The following is an 18,278-nucleotide window of genomic DNA, read 5'->3' as shown; positions in this document are numbered from 1 at the left end:
TTTCTCGCAGTTGTAGTTGGGTTGAAATTTCTGAATAGCTCAGGTAAACATCTCAAGTTACCTGCTGGAATTGTTGTCCACTGTACCTCCGTCTAAGCTGACACACAACATACAATTCCCACCAGCATTAGCCCTTTGAAATAAAGCAAGCATCAATTTAATTTTCATCACGTTTTGGGTGAAAAAGCAGCACTGCTCTTCAACATATACTTCAAGATATAAATTCCCTCCTAATGCAGACAGAGCCCAGGGCATCTCCGCACCATGAGAGCCAGCTGTGGCTGCCAGCAGAGTTTTATCCCAGTGGAGCATTTCATACCCCCCAGCACCGATGCCTCCGTACAGCTTGGGCTCCAACGGCTGGAACGTGACAAATCCCACCAGCTCCCTTGTCTTTGCACTGCTCTCCATAACCCTGTGGGGGCTGCGTCGCAGTTGCACCTCACTTCTTTTTTGCCCAGTTTTGGCAAAAGCTATGTTCACCAAGTGCTGCTCCTGGTTATGTAGGATGCCTCGGCTCTGGCACAGAAGGCAAGGTAGAAACTTGAATCGCAGCGATACATCCTCACAGTAGCAACCTCCTTTCTACTGGGCTAATGGCTTTGGCTCCGATAAACTGTAAATCTCTCCCCTCGCAGCTTGCATGGGGACTGGCAGGATCAAGGTAACCAGGAGCTGCCTTTCTAGGCAAATCGAGCTGCCTCCACATCTGCAGGGAGGTGCGGACCCATCAGCCCTACTCTGCAAAGCAGGTCACAACAACCATAGAATCATTTTGGTCGGAAGAGACCCTCAAAATCATCGAGTCCAACCATTAACCCAACACTGGCACTGAACTGTGTCCCTAACAACCTCATCTATGTGTTCCCCCAGCCTCCTGTTCTGCAGGCTGGACAGCCCCAGCTCCATCAGCCGTTCTTCATAAGACAAGCACACAGAAATCTTTGGACGAGCAGTGGTGGCCCTTAAACACTTCAATGTTCTGAGTAGGAACATCTCCCTTACATCCCATTATAGCCCATCCTGACAGAGCCACAAGCACTTTCTCAGAGCAAGGCCCTTCTCTGGCAGGCAACACACCAGAATTAACCCATAGATGCTCAAAAGCGACCCACAGCCCTTTTCTGGAAGTGCAGGAGCAAAGCAGAAAACACAGGAAGGGAAGGAAATAAATCTCTCCTTAGCCCCTAATCAAGCACGGTGCTGAAAGGTGACCATTAGAGGTTACCGCACACTTCTGCAAAATGGCTCTGAACAGCAGCAAGGACTGATTGCCAAAAGATTAATGTTAATTTAAACCGTATTCAACAACACAGCTTGTACGTTATCCTCTTAACCTGCAGGTCTCAGCGTTTATGGCCAGGATGGATGCTTATTTCTAACTCGTGTTCGGCTGTTAGTGTTATTGGGTTGAAGTCTTTAGTTTCTTAAGATAACGTTTTCCTTTGTTTCCTTCTCCTTCATCTCTTAAATTTTGGTTAAGGTATTACAGATAGCACTGAAAAAACAAACACATTTCAAGTTTCCTTGCTTACCATCTCAGCCCTTTCCAGTCTCATTCTTGCTGCCTACATCCCTGGGATGAAACAGCTCCTGCCTCCAACCAAGGCTCCACAGCAGTTCCTGCAGTCCTTGCAGCCACCCCAAATCCCCAGTCACCCCAGTTCCCACTCTGGACCATGTCAACTTCTTATCAGACAGGCAAGAGACTGTGTTTGCTCTTTCAGCTCCTGCTGCACCTGTGCAACTCTCACCCTCCTTCCCAGGCTTTGCCCCGGGGTTCCTCATTGCCCTTCTTTCTCATTACCAGCGCCCTGCGACCAAGAGGAGGAGATATTCCCACAGCTGCAATCAAGCCCAATTTGGAGACTTCGATATTACATCTTTTAACTCCCTGAGCTGGAAACCACTGGAAGTCAGGAACATATTAGGCAGCAAGTACCAGATTTGCTCCCTTTTTATCTTTGCTGGTAACTACACCTGGGATATGTGGCTGGATGGAGCTGGATGGACCAAGGCAGAGGGAACCAGAATCAGACATGGGAAGGAAAGGCACATTTCCATCAGGGCTTGTGTTTGGTCCCAAGTTTTGTAACCCAGTAGATAGTTCAATGTCACATCCTGTGAAAGCGTGTGGGTGACAGAGACTGATAAGGCACCAAACAACATGTAGGGCCTCCTATGACTGGACTATTTCAAATAAAATGAGATATATTTCAGAAAAAATAAGCTTCTGGGGAAAATTCCACAGCCCTAACTATAGAAGGGAATGAGCTGAAAGGTTGAGCAGTTTGCCTGTAGCCCTGCAGCTGGCGAGTGCCCGGTCTCTGTGGCCGAGGAGGGCAAAGCCGCCCTGCACAGCCCTCCACCTCCTCCTGACATTTGTGTCTCTGCATCAAGACAATGATCTTGATTAAATCACATGCTTCAGAAGCTCTAGCCAGTTGCCTGGAGGGCTCAGGAAGGGATTTTCCCCCCCTCTCCGAATGCAAAGTTGGGTCAGATGTATTGCAAGGCTGAATCTCACCTTCCTCTGTTGCGTCTGAGATGGGAAAGGAGCCATCAGCCAGAGCTCCTGCTTCCACTTTGCTTCTCATCCCTGCGCTCCCTATTGAGCTCTCACTAGATTTGACATAGGAAAGGAGGTTCCCATTCAGGTGGGGCATGAATTTGCCATGGTGGCCACCTGGGCGCACCTCTCCCAGGGGTCCTCTGTAGGTACGATGGCATCAGCTGTAATTAGGACCTTGGTTTCTCCTCCTCTGTCCACAAAAATTCTGACTTTTGAGGTCTGAACTCAGCTTTTGCAGAGTGAGACTCAGGGGTTTTAATATAGGTGAATCCATCCACAAGCTGTGATGTAGAAGAAATGAGACCAGAGGATTTCATGGTCCGTGTGCCCTGCACTGGCTTTCTTCACCAAAAGAGCTGCTCGCCTTGATGCACAAGCCCCTGCCACACATATGATGCTGTTGGAGCGATGCAGCTCTGCTCCATGGTTTGAAACCATCAAAGCACCGCGGTGATCTAATACCTTTTTAAGTGGAAAATGCTGGATGTGCCCAAGAAGATGCTAGAGCGGGGCAATACAATAAATAAGCAGCAGCTCCTTTCCCCATTGCGATCCCTCTGGGAAACATCTCCCCTGCAGCAGGCAGGAGACGACTCACCGTGGCGTTGACCTGAAGCTGGTAAGCCTGAGTCACTTCATAGTCCAGCTCCCGTATCACTGACACGATGCCGCGGCCGCTGTCGATGGCAAAGAAGTTGGAAGGAGGCTGGAAGGAGTAAAGGACGCTGCCTCCTGCCCCCTGGTCTGGGTCCGTGGCGTTCACTATGAAAATTGGAGTGCCCACTGGTGTGTTCTGCAAAGAAATAATAATAAAACATATATATAAGTAAAATCATGTACCAGCCTGTTTTCCCATCAAAAACACATCAGCGATTTCCTTTGCCCACCAGAAGGAATATCTAGAGACGCAAGAACCTCAATCCTGTATTTTCAGGACATTTTTAAGTTATACAGCTGTTCTCTTTATGACAGTATTGCAGTAGCTATAATAGTTGTTACACACTTATAATAACAGTTATACAGCTGTGGTCAAGATGGCACTCTATCACAAACCCTTATTTTCCCAGACATCACAACTTTCCAGAAAAATTACTCTCTTTGCTGAAACTTGTTTTCTGCCCAAAGACGCTTTTATTTTCAGCGCCGTTTCCCTTTCTGTTTTCACCATCAGGCATTAAATATAAAAGGTCCTAAAAAAAAAAAAAAGGCATTAAATGCAACACAGAACTTTACGTAAAATTCAAAGTTATAGTTTCCACAGCAACTACAGCCCGGCCCGATTAACGCAGGCATTAACAGTTGAATCGTCATAAATCTGGAACTAATCTACATGCATAAAACATGCAGCTGAGTGCACAAAATCAGCAATGGCAAATGCAGTTTGGCACTTCTTATTGTCTAACTTCACAGCAGGGAGAACAATTAGCCATTTTTGGTGGAACAGCTGCATGTTCCTATGCAAATCTTAAAACGCATATTCTTGTCTCTTGGAAGGCGGAAACACAGACCGCAAGCAAAAAGGCTTTGCTGGGGACTCAGGCCACAGCTACGCACAGATCCTGACTGCTTGGGTGAGTCCATATGTTCGTAACACGTCCGCAGCCACGTTAAGGGTTGGCAAAGAGCTAACCTTAAAAGGGAGACAGCAAAGGTCAGAAGCGAGATGTGACAGCGGCTGGTTATGGCCAGCGGGGATAATACGGATTATTTCTGCAAACCTCTTCCCAAGCCTCTGCGTTTTATTGTTAACCTCTTTTGTATTAAATTATTTGTCCTCAGCTCATGCAGAAGTACGAAACGCTGAGAATGTGGAAAGGAGACTTGAGGAGACACAAAACTTGGAAAATGGGGCACTGCTTCCAAGTGCAGCTCCTCCTTCCAGCCCTTGGCCAAAGCTGAATGACAAACCGAGCTATTTTCAGGTGTTTTGGGAACCACAGAGCTCATAGTGAACCTCAGCCAGGGCATCAGCAAGGCTGTCCCAGCTCATCACCTCCACCACTGGAAAAGCACAAAAAACTAGGGATCCACACTTGGAGTTCTGATTAAACCTGTTTAATACTGACTGATGGCACCATCAAAGAACCAAAGCATCTCAACTTTCTCCAGCAAGGGCTCAGGCCAGCAGAAACTTGCCTTCAAGGCAAGTGACAGAACTTGCTGCAAGTCCGGTCAGACAGACCCAGGGCACATTCAGGGTCCTGAAAGCGGTGCTGAGCACGTGTGGAGTGTTGCTGCACCCTCACACCCACCTGCCTTCGCATCCAGCCACACAACGTTGCTGGGAACCCTGACACCTCGGCTGGCCTCGAGCAAAAAACTCCACTTATTTTGGCATCACTTCTGCCCAGGTGTGAGAGGCTGCAGTTCCCATCCGGATTTTCCATTTGCTTTCTTCCTCCCCCCTCACTAAATTCAGCTGCTAAAAAAAGCCTTGCAGGGCATGGCCTGAGGATTATTTTTTAAAGCACCTTCAAGGGTTTTTTTTTTTGTGACCAGCAATCATAAAAGCATAAAAGATACAGCTAGAAACGACCTCGAAAGAGAAACCTACCCCCATGCTGCACCTAAATCATTTTCATCCTCAGAGCCTCCCAGTGATGAAGAGGCCGCAGTATCCAAACCCAGCCCATTTGTCCCAGCAGTTCGCTACCCTTTGCCTTATGACTGCTGGTTTTCTGGCACGTTTAACCCAGATCTGCCCTGCTGCCAGGTAAGCACTTGACTTTGTGCCATACCCACAGGACATTAATCCTGGCTTGTGCACTTGGAGAGCCTGAGAACCAAGCCTTGGCCAGCTGGAGGTGTATTGGGGTGGAGAAGCCCTTCATGGGGGGTTCTGGTGGGTGTTCACTTTCCGAGCATTCCTGGGACACCTCCTCAGGCATGACGAGAGCATCTCCCCATCTCTTTTGATGCCTCTTGCCTCCTTCGAGCCATCAGCAGCCAGGAATAGCCCCAAAGCATCCCACTGCCCTCCCCGTGCTGCTGCCAGGGCACTGCTGGAGGATGCTCCACACTCCAACAACTGCCTTCTCAAATTCCTTCCCTAGAGCCACCGACGTATCAATGTCAGGACAAAGAGCATTACAAATTAACCATTAATATCAGGAGGAGGAGAGAGGCAGCGATAGAGTAGATGCGGGGTTGCACCAATAAGGTTTGGGGTATATTGTCCTCAAGAAAAATAATATTCATAAGGATGAAGCTGGACTTGATGAATATGTTTCCTCTTCTTTTTAAGTGCCCCTACCCACTCCTTTTAACATGCAAATCCTTTCTGGCCACTCATGATTAAGAGGCTGTGAGGCCAGCTATGAAAGAGGAGAGCTTGATTTCCCCAGCATTGTATTTCATACAATAGCCCAAGAGCAGGCTTTGAAGAGACTTCATCTCCTTGTCCTTCCAAAGGAGAAGCTGCCTGGAGGGACATGAGGGTCATCAGCTTTGGTGCTGTCAGCTTCGTCCCCTACAGACTCTGCCTGAGCTTCGACTTGGTGATTACCTTGTTTTTATCCTTATTTTATAGCTTTGCTGACCATGTCCCTTCGTTGGCCAGGATAGCAAAATCCATACGAGTGGGGTATTGGCTCTGGACAGAGACCTGGCTGGCCCTGGGAAACAGTCACTGGTATCTGCACCAAAGCATCGGAGGGGCCGGGAGGGACCCCAGGGCAGGACAGTTGGAACCTGCAAGGACAAGGGTGGGTGCGTGAGCGAAGCGCAGCGTTGGTGAATTTAGGAGGGGAGCAGAAGGGCTCCCAGGCAATGGGAGAAGCCTGAAGCAGAACAGCGTGGTCACAGAGGAGTAAATCTCTAATACTGCCCAAAGTGAACAGATCAGCTGGAAAATTTCACTACCGAACACATGCCCTTACTTCCAACAACAGGCAGGTCCAAGGATGCAAGCCTGTGAGAACTCTGGATAACACACCATTTTTCCCCATCTCCAATTCAAGTAAAAAACAAAACAAATCCAAAAAACCAGAACCAACCAAACAAAAATGCCAAAAAATCCCACCACAACACAGAAAACAAACCAAAAAAACCCATGCCACCTCTGGTAATGCAAAACCAGCTGCAGGATGCAGACAACCCCTATTGACAGTCCTCCAGGAAAAGACGCAGCATTGTCAACGTTCGTGCCCAGGCAGGGCACAGTCAGGACTCAAAATTTCAATCCATCTGCATTAAAAAGCATAAGTGTGTCTTTAAAATCCTCTTGTTGGTTTATTTTTTGGGTCAAAGAGGCTCAGGATATTCCCCAGCAGGAGGCTGACATCTTTTATTACTCAAAAGCCGCGGCCCATCATGCAAACAATGGAGCAAAACGCTTGTGTAAGCGGAACTGGCCGAGGTTTGTGTTTGATGGTAAATACCAGGCAGAGGGCACGTCCCAGGGAGATGCCACCGGTAAGCCCTGCTCAAGACACACCACTGTTCTGCGTTTTCAGCGTTTGACCCATTTATAGGACTCTTCTGCATGTCTCTCTCAGCTGTTCTTCCTCAGCAAAGATTAATTGTGGCTGTGCTTAGGTCACTGACAGGCAAAAATATCAAACTCTATCTTTATGCAGTCAGATCCCAGCCTACAGGTGCTTGTGGCAAACAGGTGAGTTTTCCACACGAGTTACCAAATTTTGTCATTCTTAAAGCTTTTGACTCTCTCCAGCAGCCAGTAATGAAGCTTTACTCGCTACAGAAAAAAGAACTTGTGACAAAACTGTGTCATATCATTAAATCTTTGTTACGACGCCAGCAGATGTGAGACAAAAATAAACATGCAGACAGATGCCTCCCGCAGAGGAGGAGGAGGAGGACAAGCGGAGTGGGACCCATTCCCAACCTGTCTCCAGCACCCCAAGCTTCATCCATCAGCTCAGCACCCCATCCTTCATCCAACACCTCAGCATCCGATCCTTCATCCGACACCTCAGCATCCGATCCTTCATCCGACACCTCAGCACCCAGGTCACCCCCAAACAGCTCCAGGAGTTAAGGGGCTCTGGTAAAGAAGCTGCTATACACAGCTACCCAAAGAACCAGAAAGACCAAACCAAGAGTGGCAAGGTACAAGAGGAGACCGCTCTAGTGTATCACCAATAGCAAGGATTGACTTGGGTTAAAATAAGGAACAAACAACCTTGAAATCCCTGTCCAGACACAAAAGAACAATGCTACGCAAGGAGGTGGCAAAGGAAAAACCACGAACTCACCTCTCGTACACCAATACAGCACTACGACAAAGCAACATGCATCTTTGAGTGACCAGAAGGGAGTTTTGTTTCCATCCAAAAGCTCTCATGGGCATGGATCAAGCGTGTCCCACCGTAGCAAATCCCTCTCCTGGACTGGGCTGTCACCTCCCGTGCAATCGTTCAGCACCAGTGCCCACAGGCGTGTGCTGTGTCACCCCTGGCACCGTGACAGCTGGGATACCAAAGCCTTATACAACATTCTCCTCAAAAGAGCAGCTAATGCTGAAGAACAGGTTATCAGAAAAGGGCCTTTTAAAAATATTTACACCATGCCTATGTTCTTCAATATCTTGTTATGAATCCTGCTATAAAATGCATCAGTAAAACATTTTCTGATGGATGCTGCTCTGATGCAAGGCAGTAACACACGGCAGATGATGACCTAGAGGAGATGCAGCGTCTGGAGGCACGACGTGTCCTGCCAGGCACATTACACAGCCCAACACAGGGGGTGCTGGGCAGAACTCACTAAAAACATCAAAGCACAATGTCCTCCCTCTCCTCTGCCATCCGACGCTCCCTGAGGGCTGCAGAGCCAGTGCTGCCGGGGTGAGGTTGGTGCTGGAGAAGCACCGGGGACCGGAGCCGCGGCAGGACTGCACCAACACAATGAGAGCCGGAGACGGGCTGAGTGAGGAGCTCCCGAGGAAAAAGCTGCCAAATCTAGGAAATCTTCAGTGGGGACAATTTTTAAGGCATACATAAAGCTATGTGAACAAGCTCTTCTTTCACACAAGGCTAAAAAGAAAAGGCTGTTTGCAGAAAACTCGTTCCACTGGGCCCACAGTGCTTGCTCCCCGAGCGTATAAACCCCTCGGGTTGTCAGGCAGCTGCTCGCCCTGCTAACGGAGCAGATTTGCACGGCGTCTGCAAAAGCTTTCCACCATAGCAAACCCATTTCACGGGCCACGGGCCACCAACACCTTGAACGTGCCTGGATCCATCAGTCTCGTCCAACCGGGCTGACACCAGCTGCCCCGTGGGCAAAGGGCTGAGTGGTTTTGACTCTTTCACAGTGGGGTCAGAGCCGGAGAGAAGTAAAGGTGGAAGATGGAGCAGCTCTGGGAGTTAGTTTCTCAGATACTCCCTTTCCTTAAATGCATTTGCCTTTCCAATGTACAGATGAGCATCGGTTAGGCGCTAGAAATGTTAATTTGGGTTTATTTGGTCCCTCCAAGCCTGCTCCCCATCTCCATGTGGGGAACCTCCGTCTGACCTCCCAGGGCAAAGTCACCCAGCAGCACCCCAGCAGAAGCCGGGAGAGACGATTAGGATGCGGATGTGCGCGCGTGCTGTACCAATGCAAATAATGTGGAAAAACAGCAGGCAATCTGGCCGAACAGCTGTCTGAAGGTCGATGAGATGAGAGGAGGCAACGCAGATGGACCAGGGGGCACACGGCAATGGACGGGAGGGCTGGAACTGCAGGCAGCAAACCAAGCTGCCCACGTTGTGATCTTCACATCAGCATCCAAACCATCTTGCCAGCTCTATTTCGGGTCCTGGTTTTTGCCACCCCCCCGCCCCAGCATCAAGGCAGGAGCTGACCGCTCCCATCAGGAGATGCTTTGCTGCTTCGTGCTCCTGTTATATCTCAGGTCAACCTATTACTCTTAACTAATTCCCCGTTGCTGTTCCTGGCGGCTCTTTTCCCTCTCCCTGCCTCTTGCCACCGCACAGCGGGGCAGATAAAAGGAGCTTTGCGCTCTGCTAAAAGCCGGCTCAGACTCTGTTCAAGTCAAAAGCAGGAAGGGGGGTTCGATGCCTCTCACCCAAGGCAAAGAACCTCAGAGGTGCTGCATAACAGAGCTGACACCGAATCCGAGGCTGAAATCCTGGATCTCTTGTCCCCAGGCTGCCTGGGATGGATTTAAGTCACCTAGACAGAGTTGGAAGGAGCACCAGCCCCTCTTCCAGACTCTGCCTAGAGGAAAACCAGCCCCCGGTTTTGGTTTCCCTCCCCAGCTCCATCTCAGCAGCCCGACTGCCAGACCAGGGCCCTTGCTCGTGTGCCAGCTCTAAACATTCGCATGGATATGTGCAGAATTCCAATTCTTGCATTCTTTATTACACTTTTAATTACATTTATTAATTGCATTACCGCTAGTCCGAGCCAAGCAATTTCCAATTTCACAGTTTGATTTTAAAACCTGATAATTTCCTTTTTTGAATTTGTTTTTTTTTTTGCTTGAAATCCACCCCACCTTTCAATCAGCTCTCGTTAATATGTATCTCTTGTTGCTATCTCTATTAAGTGACCTCTCTCATTATCGAGTGACACTGGCGAACAGCCACCACAGAGCTATAATTCAATTGAGGGGCTTTTGAAAACACCATAAACACAGCTGGAATAGAGACATTATAGGAGCTGGAGACTGAATTAGCGGCTGGATAACAGCGTGTAATGCTAAGAGCCCTTATTCACAGCGGACGTGTCCCAGCTCAACACACAGTGCTGAAGAACGGGACATCACAAGCAGCAAAGCCCCTGGGGGAATGTGCCACTCTGACAGGACAGCAGTGCTGAGCAGGCACGAACAGGAGAGGATGCTTTGGGACCCCACAGGATTAAGCTACTTGCTTTTTCCGGCCCAGAGTTGCGCCACTGCCCCACAAAATAGCTCTGTCCTTGCCAGCACGAGGCTTGGATGGCTGACTTGTGGCACGGTATCCCCAAAATCTTGGGACACGATGGCTCTGCCACCTCTACTCCTGCCATCCGTCACTTCTGCAGTGCAGGACTTGGGGGCCAGGCTCAGGAGAGGCAAGAGAGAGCAGATGGGAGAGGCAGGTAAAGCTAGTAAGAAAATAAAGAATCTCAGAATATTGCTCTTATCTATGACTTCCCAAGTGGCTCTGGCCACTGTCCCTTCCAGGCAGTGACATAATAAGTGGGACCTGTCATCCCCTTGCTTTCTGCCCTGGGGAGTGACAGAGTGGCCGCGTGGCTCAGGCACTCATCCAGAATAGAGTTACATTTGAAAAAGGAAGCAAGAGGAAGAAAAGCGCTCTCCAGCAGAGCTTGAATTTGCAGCTCCCGGGGCAAAAGGAGCTGCCTGCCCTAGACCACAGCAAGCACAAGGGCTGTACCACAACCTCCACCCCCAGCCAAGCCACCAGAGCCTGGGGATGGCTTCTCTCTTATCTCCCACCAAACCATGCCTTCATCTCGGCGCTCACTCCCTCCTCATCCCCAGCCAGTCCTGCTCAACCACCCTCCACATGCGTCAACAAGCGGCCAGGTGGGTGAAGCACCAAGAGAGCACAGAGAAGAAAGCAAGTTCCACACTGGCTTTCAAGAAGCCATCCTGCCCGTGCTGTTGCTGGTTATTTAAACAGCCAGCCAGCTTTGTCTGTCGAAGTTCATTTCCCTCGACAGCCCCTATTTCGAGGTAATTTGAGCTATTACACTGTGCCCTGCATTTACGTTTGCTGCCCCAGATCTCAGGAGACCATGAGTGGCTTCTCACAGCTCCGCAAGAAGTGATGAAGAGAAGCAAAGCTAATGCCAGTGGGCAGGGGAACCTTCCTGGGAACCTCTCCAGCAACCAAAAAACCACTGATGGGGATTGCTACGAACACACGGCTACAGAAGCATAAAGTCGTGAGTACAGAAGCACAGTACGGGAGTTCAGAAAAGCCCAGGTGGGGCTGATTATTATTCCATCTTCAGAAAAGAGATAGGGAGAGCTCTGGCAGGGCCATACCAGCCTACCTTTACATCTCCAGCCTCCCCCAGTGAGACATATCTCAGTCAGCAGCTCTGATAACTCCTGCCAAAGAGCATTAAAAGCGATGGCCAAGGTGCTTGCTGGACCGTTCCTGATGATTTTCAGCAGCTCTGCAAACACCAAGGAGCAGCAGTGGAGTGGGCAGAGCAACCAACACAGGATTTTTTCAATGGAAGTGACTTCAGATCTCTCAGCTACATCACCTTCAGGGAAAACAATGAAACACAGTGTAGCTCTTGGCTAAATAGGGAATTATAGGGAAGTAGCAGCATTAATACCTCCCACAAGACTCACAGACAGATCCTGCTCTATTCTCTCTCTCTCTCTCTCTCTCTCATCTTTCTACTAGACGACAATCTAGGTCAAGAATGGCAACAGAGTCAAAGTGACATGTGTCTTCTCTAAGCCATATGACTTGGTGGTGTGTGACACTGATTAACAGATTAATTAAAAATCAACACCGTTAGCTAGTGCATAGCTCTCAAAATACAATTGGAAACAAGGAATGTTATCAGGTAAGTGTATTTTAATGGATTCCCGCTGGGAACCTTGCAGGTCTTTGCCCATTATTTGACATTTTGACTAATCATCTGAAAGAATGGTAACACAGAGGTTGGGAGATGGGTAAGCAGCACAGGGCACAGACCATTGACATCAAGCAGATTGCTGGCAACTGGCTTGAACCTATATATATATTTATTTTTTAATGTGTAAATGCAGAGTCCTACATCTGAACCAAATTATACAGCTCTCCTGGGAACAGGGATCACCTGGTAAAACAGACTGCTCCCACTGCCCTGCGAGGGGATGGAAGAAAAGCGGGGTAAAACAACCACCACTTCACTAACACAGCACCTGCAGCCGAATCCTGCTGGAAAAAACACATTTCTCTCCCATTTCCATCCATTATCCATCTCCAGCCTCCAAGGAACAGGGCAGGGATGGAGGAAGGGCTGTAGGGCAGCTCATGCTGCCTTCCTGGGCTGCGCTCAGGTCAGTCCCATTTTCAGAGACAGCAGATGGGAATCCAAGATGGTCTAACAAGACATTTGAAAGTCAGAGGCAAGCGTGGGGAATGTGAAAAGCTGTCAGTCAGCGAGTCCTGGCTGTGATAGCGTGCTGGTGTGATTTTCCTGGTGGAAGAGGGTGTTTGGAGCAATCTCCCCCTTCACAAGGGCATGGGCTGCAGATGGCCCAGCACCCCTTTGGCTGTATCAAGGCATGGACCAGGTGGATCCAGGTGGCCACAGTCAAGGTCTCCTCTCCTGCCTCTGCGCTGCCAGGAGCAGCTTTGTCTGGGGAAGCAAAGGCAGCCCAGACCTGCAGAAACCAGTGAGATTTTCCTCCCCTCACCATTAAAACTCAGCAGCGAAGTCAAACCACCAGTGTGATTTACTGCTACCAGCCAACACACACTGTGGGGCGAGAGAAGAAATCCCTTTTCTGATTTCTGCATTGGCACGATACCATAAACTGGGCACATCCTATTTTTTTTGTATCCCATTTTACTTGCAGTCGCCACTAACTTTGACTTTCTAAACCCAGGGAGAGATCAAGAAGGTGTGTTAAATTAATGCACCAGCCTTGAAGGATGAAGGATACCTGGAAGCAGCACCCCGACCGCTGGCAGCTGCCTGTGCCCAAGCGATGCAGGATGCTGTGACCAAATCCAGGCAGCAACAAGGGTTACTCTCAACGGTAGCCTGTCCCCATTGATTCGTCTGGGTAATCCTTGCTGCAAGAGGTGCAAACTGGCACCCCCACGGCAGCCCATCCGGCTTGCAAATGACTCCCATTAAGGCAGAGCGTTAATACAATGCATTACAAATGAAACCCTAATGACAGGATCGCTTCTGTGAGATATTAATTGGGTGACACTTTCTTTTAATGGTACATTAATTAATGCGGGATATCAACGGAAGTCCACGACACTTGCATTAATACAAATGGATTCATTATCAGCGGTGTTATTACAAGAAATGACAAATAAATCTGTAACAGTGGGGCCCTTCAAATAATAGCCACGAATCATTAGGTACCGCATTCACTCATACAGCATACTGCAAACATATCCACGCAATCTGCGGATGCTTATATATTCCCGCTTCCCATGCCAGGCCAGCAGCTGTTCCTCCCTGGCTCTCGAGCCACCCCGAGGCCACCTTAGAGGAGGACCCAGTCGCCAGCTCAGCTGGCCAGAGAGAAACTGGGACTTGCTTTTCACACCAACTCACCTCCAGGGTTTCTCATTTTCTCCTTCTCTTATCCCACAACACTCAATGAACATCTCAAGCCTTCCAAAGCCCTTCTGATCTAACACACATATTCCTGTAAGGAGAAGCACCTTTCTTGCCCCCATCTCTTGCACTGCCCATGTTGCCCAGGCAGATGGAAACCTGCCCGCTTTACCAACTTATTTATTCATTTTACTGCTTGTTTATCCCCTGTTCTGGCAGAAAAGGGCAAAGTGCTTTTCCCAGCACAGAGCGGCTCAGTTCTGACCATAGGGGGAGCAAGTCATTTGTCCTCAAAAAAGCAGGGGGGAAAACAAAATCTAAAAATCTCCCTTTGAAGTCTGGGATTTGTAGGTCCCAAAGATCCACCAAAAAGAAACTCCTGCGAGAGCCTCTGCAAACAGCCTGTGAGCAGGGATCGCTCGCAACTCCAGCAAAAGCAAAACCATATCCCTGTCTTGCCACAGGTGGGTTTATCACTGGAGAAGGGATCGATAACAATTCAGCTCAGGCCTCCTCACTGGGCTTCGCTCTCGCTGAACCAATAGCAACCTCCAGCACAAAGGGCCTCTGTCGAGCTGTGTCGTGACATGGTTCCCCTGGAGGGACTCTGGCAACGTGGACAATGCTCTCGCATGACAGCTAGCACCCAAATTTGCAGTCTCCCACCACCTCCGCAACGCTCGCAGGCAGAAAGAGTAGTTCCGAACCTGGGACAAAGGAACGTGCAGGGAATGGTTTTCTTATAAGTATGTGAAGACTTACTGGCTTGCCTTGAACCTCAAGAGAAGGAAAACCCAGCAAAGGATCTACACCAAGCTGATTAAAACATATAATAAAGACAGGAAATCTAGTGATTCAAAGGAGGAAAAATGGAAAGAAAAATCTCGAGTCTCTCAGCTCATGCAGCATCCCGGTGCAACAGCTCAAGGAATGATGGATGTGCCACATGCTCCAAACCCCCCTCTGCCAACATGTATGCCAGGTTTAACAACACACAACACCACAGCTTTACCTGTTTTGACCTAAAACCCTTTAAATGTAGCACCACACGCTGCACCGACGTGCAGAGCAGCTTTGTCTCACTGTCACGGCTCGATGCCACCTGCCTGCGCTGAGTTTGAGGCACCCTGAGGACAGAACCTGCCCTCTGCTATGAGCAGAAGATGCTCGACTTGCTTTGTACACCACAGAGGTTTCTTTCACACCTTTTTATGACAGTAAAGGTTTTTTCCCACCTGGGAAGATCAGAGGCAAAGACCTCAGCCAGCAGCACGGGCAGGATAATTATGCAAGCGCTCTGATGTACATGGTAAATAAGCTGCTGGTCCCAAAGAGAAGGTGCCCGAGGATGGAGTATCAGGAGCAAACCTGCCTCAAAAGGAGAAGAGAAGGGTCAAGTGGCATCACAGCAAGATTTGCAAGGAGAAGCAGCACCCTGAGTCAGACCAGACACTGATGTTCAGCTCTAGAACAATAAAATAGCATCCTTCAAAGCCAAACACAGACCGAGAACTAATGCTCAGAATTTACTGAGACTATGTTGACCATGCAGACCCACACTACAGTTATTTGTAAAGTGGAAAGGCAAAATTAGCACAAAAAAGGCCAATCCAGCCATCAGCCTCTTGAGGACAGAGAGGCAAATAATTCTTGCCTCTGGCTACAGGTGGGTGAAGCTATAAAGCATCACACACCTGGCAACTTTACTGAGGCTGTCATTTCTTGCCATCAGATCAAAAGTTTCAGACCCTACACTGAGTAAAGGACAGATAGATCTGCTCCAAGTGCTGCCCTTAGCAAGGCTGAGGGTTTCCATGCAGGTGACGGGTAAAAGGCAGCTCTGAAATGTGTTTTCCCAAGATGCTGCCCCCTCCTTAGCTCACAGTTCTCCAGCTCTCTTCCTTGCAGAGGCACAACTCTGCTACAGGAGCAGCCTCTGTGAGGGGCTGCTCTGCAGGAGCGATGCAGCTGAGCTCCCAGAGCAAGGGGAAAGGACGCAAACCTTCGGATGCTGCATTTCTTCTATCCTGCTCAGCAACACACCCTTCAAGCTGTGATTGAAACATACAGGGCTCACTTGTGGCAATAAAGCTTCTTGAATCATTCAGCTTCTGGGTTGTTCTGTTTTGGCTTTGCCTTTCTTTAACCCAGGCTGGGACGTCGGTGCATCAGCTGGGGTGATTGTGTCTGTGTTGTGCCATTTCCCTGTCTAGCAGGGCTCCTAATACAAAGGATTTTCCCAGAGGACTCGGCTCACCGGCTGCACTGACTGGCATAGCTGGGTGAATTACAGGAGCAATGTTTTGGAATTCCCTTCATTCACTCCAGGTCAAAACCCTTCAGCTCAGGGCAGCACCTATGTGGCGGGAAGCAGGCACAAATCTAGCTTAATCCCCCTGAACCTTGCCTCCGGAATGGGGTTAAGCCTGCACTTTTCACATGGGTCACTTCTGTTCTCCTCTTCCCTTGGCTTTGTCCCTGTTCACAGCTGAGAAAATGAATTATTTGCCCAACTTTGTTTCTTTAGCATCACTGGCTTGTAGATTACGAACTTAAACAAAACTCCCAACAATTACAAATAAATCAGGGTTTTTCTCCCCTTCTTTTGCCATCACCCACCTCCTTGGCATCACCACCCAAAGCTTATTGCTGGTGTCCGTCAGTCTTAGCTAAGCTCGAATTTCTAAGCCCACCTAAGTTTCTCTCTTTAGCTGCTCCAACCCTAGACAAGCCCCCGGAAACCCAGGGCAAAAAGCCCCAAAGCCAGTGCATGTGCTCAGCACCCCAGACATGCCCAAGCTCCCCTTCATCTCAATGAGGCACATCAGCATGGACACCGGTCAACCTCAACCTCCAGGTATAAGCTTCAAGATCTTCAGGTGATGCATTTTGGCAAAAAGCAGCACCCAGGTGAGAAGGGCAGCGTACCCTTAGCAGCATGGTGCTGTTATACCAGGAATGCTGTCAGCCAGCAGAGACCCAGCTCATCGTACCCCTGCTCATACCGTCTGAAGATGGGGATAAGCTAAATAATCCGTGCATCAGATGTACTTAGGGAATAACACTGCCAGCCCTTGTTTACAAGGCTGGGCCATTAGAAACCCTACCACCAAAGCAGCACAACACACCAATTCACACTCTGGCACCTGCTCTTCCAGTTCTAAATGAAGGCTGGAGGAGCTGCTTTTTAAGGTGTCCCCAAAACCAGCAGACATCCATGCCAAGTCGATACCCGGAGGAAGAGCACCCCATGGCTTTAAATACCTGCTCCTAGCTTTGCACTACTGAAGCGATGAAATTGGCCACTAAATCCCCAAGGAACAACCCGACCAGGAGCTGGGGAGACCTGTCAAGCCTTGGCAAAGCCTGAGGTTGCAACGAGGCAGTGGATGCAGAGTGAGGTGTGGAGGGTATGGCAGGAACATCAGCACAGGACACAGTCAGGGCTGGTCTCACCCTCAGTGAAATCACACCACAAACACTCTAATGACAATTTGCAAAACCTAGGCTTATCGAGTGGGCCCACAAAAGCAATCACGTTGGACACGGCTTAGATGCATCCTCGCATTAAAAATAACAAGCTTTTCCTCTTCTCTTATTCCATAAACCTCTCATCCCCTAGAGCAGTTGAGGCTCCTGTACCGGTTTACAAAGGCCACCCGGTCACTTCCCTCCCAGCCTCTCCCATCCTGGAGGCATTAAGTCCCACCCAGAGCACTCAGCATGAGGTACACCCATCCATACATTTTTCCCATTAAAACCTTGCTGTGTAGATCTACCAGTGGCAGAGGAAGGGCTGAGCCACGTGGCCACAAGCCCACCATCCCTTGCATGTTACTCTTTGTAGATGCACAAGGCAGTTGCTGTGTGAGGCTCCGCTCCTTTTCTCCTTCTCCTCTTAGGAACAACCAGGACCTTTCCAAGGGATGCTCGTTTTGCCTCCTCCCCTGTTTATCACACTCTTTGCACAAACCAGGGTTCAAACCTTTGCCAGGGACTCTCTGTTTGCAGAAAAGCTTTGTGGATAAGCTTTCATACAAGCAAGTAATTATAATACTGTAGCTCAGCAATGCTACATTAAACATCATACTGAATTGTTGATACTCTTCAGCAGGAGCTCCACAGGGTATCCTTGGAGGCTTCTACACTAATGGGGGAACAGCATAGACTTCATATCCAGCCTTGAGAGCCCTCTCCTAAAGCCTCTTTACCGCCCTTGCAAGCGCTTTCAACACCAGCAGCTCCATCTTCCGCAGTCCTGGGCTGCATTTGGCACTGTTCAGCTTTCAAAGCTCCTCCCCAGCCGGCAGGAAACCTCTGTAAGGTCTCGCAAAGCCACTGAGCTCCACTTCAAACTACTCCCCAACCTTGGTTTCGGGAGGGATGGCAGCAAAAGCAAATCACTCTCAACTCACATGTTACAATACACGAATCAGCAGCACTGGAGTTCCCAGCTCCTTGCTCAGCACCAATGGTCTCC

At 49.1% G+C, this 18,278-nt stretch overlaps 1 protein-coding gene across 1 annotated transcript in view; it reads right to left on the bottom strand.

Annotated features, from left to right (window-relative positions):
* Positions 1 to 18,278, bottom strand: part of CDH23 (cadherin related 23) — a 202,087-nt gene that overhangs the window by 108,013 nt on the left and 75,796 nt on the right. The window contains exon 7 of the mRNA XM_065843253.2: positions 3,171 to 3,365. Within this exon, the coding sequence (XP_065699325.1) occupies positions 3,171 to 3,365 (195 nt within the window). The remainder of the gene's footprint in view (positions 1 to 3,170; positions 3,366 to 18,278) is intronic.

This window comes from Patagioenas fasciata, chromosome 8 (assembly GCF_037038585.1).
Source record: "Patagioenas fasciata isolate bPatFas1 chromosome 8, bPatFas1.hap1, whole genome shotgun sequence".
In the NCBI taxonomy this organism is placed as follows: Eukaryota; Metazoa; Chordata; class Aves; order Columbiformes; family Columbidae; genus Patagioenas; species Patagioenas fasciata.
This window is presented reverse-complemented; position numbering and strand designations above follow the sequence as displayed.